Source organism: Lithobates pipiens, unplaced genomic scaffold (assembly GCF_037356315.1).
Source record: "Lithobates pipiens isolate NorthernLeopardFrog02 unplaced genomic scaffold, aLitPip1_a1.2 Scaffold_8, whole genome shotgun sequence".
Lineage (NCBI taxonomy): Eukaryota > Metazoa > Chordata > Amphibia > Anura > Ranidae > Lithobates > Lithobates pipiens.
Genome location: NW_027507903.1, coordinates 647,346,799 through 647,359,111, shown reverse-complemented (window position 1 = coordinate 647,359,111; position 12,313 = coordinate 647,346,799). Strand labels below are relative to the sequence as shown.

The window sequence follows — 12,313 nt, the reverse complement described above, 5'->3', positions numbered from 1 at the left end:
GTACACAAAAAAAAAATGACGTCCCTTTTTCCCACAAGTAGAGCTTTCTTTTGGTGGTATTTTATCACTTCTGCATTTTTTTTTTTTTTGCGATATAACCAAAAAAATAGTGACAATTTTAAAAAACAATATTTTTTTACTTTTTGCTGTAATAAATATCCAAATAAAATAAAATAAAAAATGTCTTCATCGAGATGGAACATGCCACGACTAGGGCAGCATATTACTGTTTCTCTAACACGCACAAAACCTCCTCCCATATAGATCTTTCCTTTGCCAACCCGACTATGATGACACATATATTGGACGCTTCCTATTTGCCCAGCGGACTCTCAGATCACTGCCCCTTACTCCTTAACATTCGCTCTCCGTCCTCTTGTTCCTCGTCCCTTTGGCACCTGGGGATCCATTGGATCTCCCATGGAGACCTAGCAAATACCATTCCACCACGTTTGGCAGAACTTTGGGAGCTTAACACAGGGTCCTCCTCCACAACTGTGACCTGGGATGCCTCCAAGGCTTTCACCAGAGGCCAATACATCTCTGCTATTGCTGGGATCCGGAGGGAGCAGGCTGCTGTCACTACTGACTTCCAGGCCGCCGTGCAATCCCAGTCAGACATCTATGCTGCCGACCCCTCGAATACAAATTATGACTCCCTCAATGCAGCAAAACGCGAGCTACACCTCCACCTCACCGAAGTGACTAGACTAGACCTTTACCAGAATAGGCAACGGTTCTCTGAGCAGGGTGGCCGGAACGGATGCCTCCTGGCGATGTTGGCACAGCATGACAAACCCTTGACGGTGATCCCCAGTGTGGTGTCCCCTTCGGGAGAATCGGTCTCTTCCTTGCCAGACGTACTAGAGGCATTCCGCGAATACTACACCTCCCTCTATACCTCAGTACTACCATCGGATTTCCAGTCACGGGACCTTGCACCCTGGCTGGACCCCTTGGCACTTAGATGGCTCTCGGATGAAGAGAGAGAATCCCTAGTGAGGCCGATTACCCCGGAGGAGGTACTGAAAGCGATGGGGTCCTTCCCTACTGGGAGGTCTCCGGGCTCGGATGGGCTCCCCATCGAGTTCTACAAGACTCATGGGGACCTACTGGCCCCTAAATTAGCTCAACTTTTCACTCATTGTTTGGCAGATGGTGCCCTTCTGGGTTCCATGGGCCATGCCCACGTCATTCTCATCCACAAAGCTCCCAAAGACCCCACATCCTGTGCCTCCTACCAGCCTACCGCCCTACTTAACACGGATTTCAAGATCCTCACCAAATTATTAACCATGAGACTGCAGCCCCTACTCCCCTCTGTCATCGAGACTGACCAAACTGGTTTCATGGCCAATAGAGCAACAGACGTAAACTTGAGACACCTGTTCACTAACATACACATGCAGCATCTTAATGTGGGATCCAGGGTGATGGCCTCTCTCGACATTGAAAAGGCCTTTGACACGGTCGAGTGGCCTTTTCTCTGGGAGACCCTCCGACGATTGGGATTTCCCCTGGTCTTCATAGAGTGGATTAAGGTCCTTTACCGTGACCCCACCTCCGCCATTAAGCTGGGGGGGCTGTCACAATCTTTCCGTTTGTCCAGAGGTACGCGGCAGGGCTGCCCTCTCTCCCCGGCCCTATTTGCCATTGCAATTAAACCTCTGGCAGAGGCCCTCCGCACCTCCCCTTGCGTTAAGAGGCTACGGATTGGCTGGTTGGAGGAGAGGGTTGCCCTCTATGTGGACAATTTCCTGCTCTTCCTCAATGATGCAGGTCCATAGCTTGAGGGAGCCCTACAGATCCTCAACTCCTTTGCCTCTGTCACGGGCCTCAGAGTCAACTGGACCAAATCTCTTTTGTTCCCCATAGACCCAGCGGCCCGTGTCACAGCTCCTCCTAATATTCCCCTCCAATGGGTCCAGTCCTTTAAATATCTGAGGGTGGTGGTCTCCAGACAGGCCTCTGACTACCTACCCCTAAACCTCTCCCGGTAGTTCAGGAGGCTTGGCAATGTCTGAAGGCATGGGAATCACTACCGCTTTCGTTGATGGGATGAATACATTTGTTTAAAATGAAAATGTTACCTAAGTTCACGTACTTATTTCGTCACTCTCCACAGTGCATATCTAAATCTTTTTTCACACGTCTACATCGCCTCCTTGCTTCTTTTCTGTGAGGATCCCAGTCCCCCATATACAGCTGGACCACACTGATACGCCCGTAATCTCAGGGGGGCTTGGCATGTCCAGAGTATTATTTAGCCACCAAGCTGGTTACGGCTGCCTGGTGGCTCAATCCGGACACCACCAATCTAACTACCCAGATTGAGACGGCAGTGCTGGGATCCCTTGAGGTGCTCAAGTTTTTACTTTTTAGGTGCCCCCGTGCCCCCTATCCACTGACACCCTCCATGCGCACCACACTGCGTGCATGGGGGACAGGTCTAAAAACCATCAAATACCCTAAACAGGCAATCTCACCCAGTGCCCCCCTCTGGCGGAATCCAACCCTAGAGCACATCTACAAATTACCTGAGCCCCACGCCTGGACCAAATTTAATATTAAAACGATATCACAGATTGTTGCTAGCCAATCCCTAGTTCCGCTTTCCAAATTGCATTCTGACTTTAATGTAACAAGGTCCTATTTTTTTCGATACCATCAACTTTCTCATGCCTTCGGTAGCCAATTCTCCAACTCTCTTCCTCAACTGATCCAATCTTCATTAGAGGACCTCCTCGGGTCTGCTTGTACAAAAAAAAACACCTCTCAATTGTATACACATCTGATTATCACCTCTCTCCCTGCGTTGGAAACACTAAGCCCTTGTACACACGGTCGGAGATTCCGTCGGAATGTGTACTATCGGACCGTTTTGTCGGATAATCCGACTGTGTGTGGTATGCATCGGACTGTTTCCATCGGAATATCCATCGGACCAAATTTTCCAACTTGCTGGAAATTTTTTGCGACAGACTGGTCCGATCGGACATACTCTGATCATGTGTAGAGAATTCTGATCGGACAAAGTGCCACGCATGCTCAGATCAAATTCCTACATCAAAGCTATTGGCTACTAGCCTGAACCTAGTCCCATTGTAACGAAATTACGTCATCACGTTCTGAAAGATCGGATTTTCCGACAACTTTGTCCGACCGTGTGTATGCAACAGTTTCGGACAAGATCCGTCGAACAAAATCCGACGGATTTGGTTGTCGGAATCTCCGACCGTGTGTACAAGGGCTTAGAACTAAATGGTCCCATGACATCCCTGACAATGACGACTGGGATGACATTTAGGATTTCCCTTTTAACTCCCTGGGCTCTCTGAGAGAATGCCTGATCCAATTCAGGATTGTTCACCGGGCATACTTTACCCCCCACAGGTTATATAAAATGAACCCTGACTCCCCTCCCGGGTGCTGGAGATGTGGTGGGATTCCTGGGGACTTCACCCATGTCTTCTGGACCTGCCCAGCAATTACCTGTTATTGGAAAGAGATTCTAGGCTTTATCACACAGATTACCTCAGTGTCACTACAACCAACAATGGCAATTTGTATATTAGGCCTGATGTAGCAATTAATCCCTACAGTGGCAGGTTGTACCCTCGTGGTACTCCTACTGTTTTATGCCCGCAAAGCCATAGCCCTTAGCTGGCGCAAATCAACTCCCCTCCTATCTCCCTGTGGAAACAACTCATAAACAATAGCTTGCTTCTGTATAAAGACACATACGCCAATAGAGGCTGTCCAAGTATGAAAAGGTCTGGTCTAAATGTTTGGCAGATCCTTCCTCTGCTTCGGAGGTCCCCCAGTAGTACCAGCCCAAACAGCTCTCAAGTGAGTACCAACTGTGGACATCAAATACATCAGATGGTATATCATCGCATACAAATGTTAACTACAGTACCCGGGGACCCAGGGAATTGTGTCGCTGTACAAACAATCGCAATGTATGTTATCTGCCTGCTATCCATGTATGACACAACCAATACAGAGTCCCCACGGGCCTCCCACTGTTGCCATGTAAGACCATTGTATGTTTAACTGTCTGTGTTTTGTTTAAACCAATAAAGAGATATTTAAAAAAAAAAATGTCTTCATCAGTTTAGGCCGATATATATTCTTCTATAGATTTTTGGGGAAAAAAAACACAATAAGCATATATTGATTGGTTTGCGCAAAAGTTATAGCGTCTACAAAATATTATTTATATATATTATTTGATTTTTTTAAATCAGAAAGGTTTTTATTGAACCCAACAGCATCTTCCAGCGCACAATTACAAATATACAGCTTTTGCTTGCTAATGCACATACAGGTGTTACATCATCACACTTCTCCCCCCTCCAGCCCTCCGCCCGGCCACCCGCCTGCATTCCTCTTAAGGATACCCCATTTATCTTATCGTACCTGATATAGGTAATCTTTTTATAGACATTGTAGAAGTCTAGACATCACTTGCTCATTTGGGCTTAAACCTGGTGTATCCAGCCATCTTGACTATATGTGCTCAAACCTGCCCAGGCATCCCTTATGCTGATAGATATATTTTTCCATTATTAGGGTGTTACCCATATGCATTATCCAAGCTGTTATGGAGGCAGTGTGGATTTCCAACCCATTAGTATAAGCCTAGAGGCGATTCAGTTCGCATTGTGCGCTATATAAGTATTTCATTCATTCATTCATTCAAGGAACACAAGGTTATGGATTGTAGGGCTTCTTCCCACTGTTCTCCCGTGATTTGGCCTAGGTCTCTTTCCCACATTGACATTGCTTTGCAAGGATGAGCTAGCAAGTGCCTTGCTAGCAGCATCTGGTAGCATTGGGATATCATTCCCTTTGTTGCAGAATGCAGTGCATGGTATACCGGGGTGGGTGACAGTACCCATTCCCCTTCACCCCCCTGCGTGGCCACAGTGTGTCACAGCTGCAGATATGGGTAAGTCATGGTAGCGGGAAGGTTAGATTTGGTTTGTAAGTCTACAAAAGTCATCAGTTTACCATCTCGGAATATGTGGGACAGCATAGTCACGCCATGGACTCGCCATCTTGGGTCTGGCTTTAGTTGATCTAACTCTGCATATGTGCGGTTGCCCCATATTGGACTATATTCTGTGAATCCCTGTACCACTTGGAGCTGTCTGCCCTTATTCCAGACTTTTTGTATCATTGATAGCGTTGGGGTCTGTTTGTTAGACCTCTTAAACATTTGTGCCTCCAGTCCCATAGGGATGGTCTCCGCTCCAGATGCATGCAGCATCAACTTTGCAGCCGAGCCCATCGGTTCATGCGACATGGAACCAACCAAGTGTTGCAGCTGGGCCGCTATATAGTACAGCCAAGGGTTGGGGACCGCCAACCCTCCGCTGTCCTTAGACCGCTGTAGCTGTTCCAGCTTGACCCTAGGGGGCTTTGTGTTCCACAGCAGCCTCCGAAATAGAGTATTTACCACTCTAAAAATTTTGAGGTGTATTACTACCGGTGAGTTATGGAGGAAGTATTACAGTTGGGGCATTAGGATCATTTTTATTAAATGAGCTTTTCCTGCCAGAGACATCTTCAGGTTATTCCACGTATTTATCCTGTCCCGGAATTTAGACAATTGTGGGCATATGTTTTGGGAGCAGTATTCCCCTAGTCTGGGTGTAATTTGTACCTCTAGATACTTAAAACTCTTCACTACTGGTACTGGGCAGGAGTCCGGGATTGCGACATCCCCTCCTTCATCTAACATCATCATAGCTGAGTTAGATCAATTTATGGTCAAGCCTGAGTATCCACCGAATTGTTCTATTATGGACATTACCTCTGGAAGTGAGTGACTGGGGTCCACCAAGAAAAGCAGCATGTTGTCTGTGTACAACATGATTTTCTCATGGATGGCCCCGTATTGGAATCCATGAATTTGCATGCTATCTCTTATTAGTGCTGCCAGTGGTTCTATCGCGATCGCAAAGAGCAGGGGGGGTTTTATTTTTTTTACTAGTAATGGCGGCGATCCATGATTTTTTTTAGCGGGACTGCGACATTACAGTGGACAGATTGGACAGTTTTGACACATTTTTGGGACCATGGACATTTATACAGTGATCTGTACTATAAAAATGCACTGATTACTGTGTATATATCACTGGCAGGGAAGTGGTTAACACTAGGGGGCGATCAAGGGGTTAAATGTGTACCGTGGGGGGTGTTTCTAACTGTGGGGGATAGGATAGGACTGACTGGAGGAGGAGAGAGATCGCAGCAGATCTGTCTCTCCTCCCCTGTCAGAATGGGGATCTGTCTGTTTACATTGATAGATCCCCGTTCTGGCTCTCTGTTGAGTGATTGTGAGTGGTGGGCGGACATCGCAGCAGCCGGCCACGCACAGGTCCTTTTATACTCCTATATACCTATACACAGCCCTGACAGGTCCTCTTTATTCTCCTATATACATGTATAGAGCCCTGGCAGGTCCTCTTTATACTCCTATATACATGTATATAGCATTGACAGGTCCTCTTTATACACCTATATACATGTATAGAGCCCTGACAGGTCATTTTACACTCTTATATACGTGTATAGAGTGATGACAGGTCCTCTTTATACTCCTATATACATGTATAGAGCCCTGACAGGTCATTTTACACTCTTATATACGTGTATAGAGTGATGACAGGTCCTCTTTATACTCCTATATACATGTATAGAGCCATGACAGGTCCTCTTTATACTCCTATATACATGTATAGAGCCCTGACAGGTCCTCTTTATACTCCTATATAGATGTATAGAGCCATGACAGGTCCTCTTTATACACCTATATAGATGTATAGAGCCATGACAGGTCCTCTTTATACTCCTATATACATGTATAGAGCCCTGACAGGTCCTCTTTATACTCCCATATACATGTATAGAGCCAAGACAGGTCATTTTATACTCCTATATACATGTATAGAGCCCTGACAGGTCCTCTTTATACTCCTATATAGATGTATAGAGCCATGACAGGTCCTCTTTAGTTATCATGATATAAAATATTGAATGTGGGGGGGGCCTTTCGGTGAGTGTCATTTTCTTTTATTTGGGGGGCAGCATTTCATTCTTGGTCCCAGGCAGCACAATGTGTTGGGCCGGCCCTGGATATTCCCAAAGGAATAATTACTATTAAAGGGATGCAGATCCTCCCATTTTCCTCATTAAAACATTCCAAGTGCAGCAACTAAAAGTCGCTCTCATTGAGATTCACTTTTATCATTCCTTTAATCGCTTCCCGACCGCCTCACGCACATATACTGCGGCAGAATCACTTACCTGTCAAATACCACCAAAAGAAATCTCTATTTGTGGGTAAAAAAGGACATCAATTTGTGTGGGAGCCACGTCGCACGACCGCGCAATTGTCAGTTAAAGCGACGCAGTGCCGAATCGCAAAAAGTCCTCTGGTCAGAAAGGGGGGTAAAATCTTCCGGGGCTGAAGTGGTTAAAGGGATGAGGTGGCAACTCTACACTCACTTTACACACCATTGTTAGGATGACGGGTAGCCAAGCTTAGCAGGGACTAGCTGTGATGTGATTATATTATTCAGCAGGTGAGGCCGGCCGACGTCTATAGTACTCAGTCCTGTGCAGGGACAAGGTCAGAACAGAGCGCCTGTTTCTGGAACTGCAATAAACAAAACAGCTTTGCATGTTATGACTGTGGAACTACAAGTAACATATCGGCTTACTTGCTGGTCTGTAGGACTACAAGGAACAGCTTAGTAGCAGTTTTATTGCTTTAATCTGTGACAGTTGTAATCTGTTTTTGCATTCCTATTCACTTGTATGGGGAGAAAATCAGTTGTGAACAAATGTTTGTTGACACCGGTCCTAATTATCACCAGAGTGACCTATATTTTCCCGAGACCGGCACATTATGGAGGAGATTCTTCCAATATTGGTGTCCCTCCATATAATGAATCCTATGAATAAAGTACAAGTCACAGCCCAGCCTCGCCCTGTGTAGGAGGACGTGACCCTCCCAACTGCATTCTTCTCCGGTGTCAGAGAACTTCATTTCATTTCCTCGTCTGCTGTCAGCGATGGCGTCTTCTGATCTAAGAGCCGAGTTGGAATGTTCCGTCTGTCTGAACATTTATACAGATCCTGTAAACCTGAGATGTGGACACAACTTCTGCCGGGTCTGTATTGATCGTGTGCTGGATACACAGGGGGGGTCTGGAGGATATTCCTGTCCTGAATGTCGAGAGAAGTTTCCGGATCGGCCTGCACTGCAGAGGAACATAACACTACGTAACATAGTGGGGAATTTCCTGTCTGCTCAGCCACATCAGGAGGAGTCCGGGGTCTTCTGTACTTACTGTGTGGACTCTCCTGTACCTGCTGTTAGATCCTGTCTGCACTGTGAGGTTTCTCTGTGTGATAAACACCTGAGAGTCCACAAAAAGTCCCCAGAACACGTCTTATGTGACCCCACCTTGTCCATGGAGAGCAGGAAATGCTCCGTCCATAAGAAGATCCTGGAGTATTACTGCACTGAGGATGAGACCTGTGCCTGTATGTTGTGTGTGATTGGAGGACATAAAGGACATGAGATGGAGTCACTGGATGAGGCTTCTGAGAAGAAGAAGGAGACACTGAGGAAAGTTCTGCAGAAACTTCTGACAAAGAGAGAGGAGACGGAGGAAAGAGTCCAGAGTCTGCAGGAACACAGGAGGAAAGTAGAAGAAGAAGCCGCTGGTGACACCGAGAGAGTCACTGTCCTGTTTAGAGATCTCAGGAGACGTCTGGAAGACCTGGAGAAGAGAGTCCTGAGGGAAATCTCCGGGAGGGCAGAGCGGATCTCCATCTCCATCCGGGATCTGGAAATAAAGAAGGAGGAGCTGTCCAGGAAGTTGCGTCACATTGAGGAGCTGTGTAACGTGACGGATCCACTGACTGTCTTACAGGAATCAGACACAGGTGACTTGTGTGATACTGAGGATGGAGATAATGAGGACAGAGAGAGACATGAGGAGCTCCTCCATGATGGAGGGGGTCTGGATGTGGATGGGATATCACACACATTACACACATTATCTGATATAATAACAGAGGTAAATGTATCCTCCTATATACAGGGAGCTGCAGACATATTACTGGATGTAAATACAGCTTATAATAATCTCCATATATCAGATGACAGGAAAACTGTATCCAGGTCAGATAGAAAACAGAATCGCCCAGAAACACCAGAGAGATTTCAGGATTGTCCTCAGGTGTTGAGCAGTCGGAGTTTCTCCTCAGGGAGACATTACTGGGAAGTGGATGTCGGGGGATCAGATTACTGGAGAGTCGGGATGTGTTACCCCAGTATATACAGGAGAGGAGGAGGGCAGTCAGTGATTGGATATAATAAGAAGTCCTGGGGTTTGTACAGGAATGGTAATCAGTATTTGGTGATGCATGACAGTAATAGGATCCTCTTACCCTCCAATATCTCCAGTAACAGAGTCAGGATAGATCTGGATTATGGGGTCGGACGGATCTCCTTTTATGATCTGTGTGACCCGATCCGACATCTCCACACCTTCACCACCACCTTCACTGAGCCCCTCCATGCTGGGATATATGTATGGGGAGGTTGTATAAAGATATGTGGGGGGAGGGGAAGGAGTCCTGAGCACTCGGTGGGTGTAATACAATGAGGTTGGCACTGGAGTGGAGGGATTTTGGCACATCACATTATTTGGATAAACAATTGTCAATTTTAGTCCCGCAGGGTTTTCTATGATAAATATATTTCTATGAGACTTCTCCATCCCTCCCTCTCAGATCACTGTGATTGGCTGGAATATCTCTAATTATAGCGAGGGGTGGGGATTCACCAGTAACAACACTTTGTGGTGCAATTTGTGTCCATACAAAATAAATGGGTGGAAATCGCACTGCAAAAATGTGGTGTGATTCCTGTGTGAATCGCATGGAGTTTGCCGCACTGCTCCTGTGTGACTCCAGGCTGAAATCACTATGACAAGCTCGGCTTCACACAGGAGCGGTGGGGGAACATCATGTGATTTGGACAGAAATTGCACCGCATTCCACTTCAAATTCTTAGCAGTGCGATTTGCTCCCATTCATTTTCCATAGATGTAACACTCACCACAAATGATCGGTTCTTGTTATCAGCGAGTACTTGGCCGAAAGTATCGGTACTCTTTGGTACATACATTGGTGCATGCCTAGCGAGGGGGATGTGATCTATATAGCTATCTATCGTGGAGAGGGAATAGAGCCCCTGTCAGGTTTTTATTGCTGTCTCCCTCCCATTTAGAGAGAGCCCCCCTCTCTATTTGTCCTGGTGAATGTTATCACCCAAAGTGAAAGAAAATCCCAAATTCCCAGTTGCTACCAGAACTGGAATGGGGGGGGGGAAATACTCCAATGGGGACACCAGTTCTGGTGACAACCAGGGATTTCCTCCCTTTGGAGGCATTTCCTGTCACTTCCTGTTTTGGTTATTGGAGAGGAAGTGAAGGGAAGTCTCCCCAATGGAAAACAGATGGTAATAAATTACTAACAGAGGTTATAACCCTCCCTTACTCTCTCCAAAATGAACAAAAAGTTTTTTTGTCTTTAGTTCTACTGTTACAAATGGGAAGTTCCCATATTATATAAGTAATTTCTCTTCCCCCGATGTTCTGCCCCTCCTCCTCATGGTGGCGCTATGTCCAGCTATGATCAGACACAGAGGGTGGAGATGATCCATCAGTACAGAGAATGCAGTGCGGTCATTGTGATGGGATAGGATGTGGTCACCTCTACATCTAGGAGAGGTCACATGACCCCATGTGGGGGGAGGGGACTGGGAAGGACAGAAGTGCGGTCTGGTAGATGGTGGGGGGGTGATGAGCTCCGTCTGTACTGGGAGGAGTCATGGAGATCGGGGGAGGGGAGAGGGGTGAAGGGTTGGGGGAAGGGCAGAGGAAGAGGAGTGGTATAACCCGGGGTGTGTGTGTACAGAGCAGCATAGAGCTCTCACCTTCTCCAGGATGTACAGGACATAAAAAGGAGACACATACTGCTAATATATCATCACACACTAACCTGTCTGCATCCTACACAATTGTATTCTAGGAATCTGTATGGAGGAAGTATGGTGGCCGCCACTGATAACTACTTCTAAAGAATACTAGTTCCCTGGCTGTCATTCTGATCCAATGGCTTCTGTACTTTCTATGTCAGTAACCCGGAACAAGTATTCAGACTCGGAGTTCTGACTTAACTCTGATTTCCTGATCGGAATGATTGTTCCAGGTCAGTGTCCCCAAATACTGAGAACCCAGACAGCCAGGAGAATAGCATTTTCAGAAGACGTCCCGCAATGGCCCCTCCATATTCCCCTCAGTACAGGTGTAATGGAAGTCACAGCCGGGGAATTTCTTGTGTTTATTTTCATTTTACCCGAATATAAAATGCTGAATGATAATCTATAATGACTTTTGGTTGTTTTATTCATTTTTGTGGAATATTTACAGATTTCTAATCTGATCTTTTATGTCACTTTTCTTATTACTTGTATGAAATTTTCATATTAGAAATAAACATTTAATACAGATCTCTTCCATGACGTCGTGTTACACAGAATTCTGGGCTTTCCAATAAGACAGCCCGGCACTAGCTGGTCACTTGTGGACTGTCTCCCTCTAATTCAGTGGTGGGTGGTGCCCACAAGTTTGAGGGGGCGCAAACAAAAAATTTCTGAAAAATACTGAAAAAATACATCAAATGCCGCCACTGTGCCCATCAAATGCAGCCACTTGTTCCCCTAAAATGCAGCCACTGAGCCAACACCCCCCCCCCCCGCCCACTCACCCACCCACCCGCTGCTCGCTGTCTGTCCGGCACTTACCCCAGCTTGATCGGGGATCAGGCAGCGGGTCAGGTGGTGAGCTGCGGGATGGTGGGTGAGCAGCGGGTCAGGCAGCGGCTCCTGTGTCCTCCATTTTTCTCACTCTCTTCTGTTCCATTCTGTTAGGCATCCAATTGGAGCGCCTGTTCCTTCAGCCAATCAGGTGAGGGGTATTAGGCCCGCGCCTCCTGATTGTCTGAGAGGCGGTTCAGTGTTAGAATAGCGAATATTCATTTCCTTTTCTAACACACCTGGGGGGACTGCGGGTGCAATGCTCTGCGCTCACAGCCCACCTTTATTGAAGCCTATGGCTCTAATCTGGTGCTTCTATAAAACACCCCCGCCACTGGAATTCAAGCACCCGGCGTCGGAAAAGGCGCCGGACACCTGAACAGGGGACGGCTACAGTGGCCATGG

The 12,313-nt window shown here is 46.7% G+C and overlaps 1 protein-coding gene across 1 annotated transcript; it reads left to right on the top strand.

Moving 5' to 3' along the window:
• The first annotated feature begins 8,029 nt into the window (after positions 1-8,029).
• On the top strand, positions 8,030-11,602 carry LOC143961684 (E3 ubiquitin-protein ligase TRIM39-like). The gene has a single exon (XM_077471003.1). The coding sequence runs from the start codon at positions 8,088-8,090 to the stop codon at positions 9,690-9,692; it is 1,605 nt and encodes a 534-aa protein (XP_077327129.1). The 5' UTR covers positions 8,030-8,087; the 3' UTR covers positions 9,693-11,602.
• Positions 11,603-12,313: the final 711 nt, after the last annotated feature.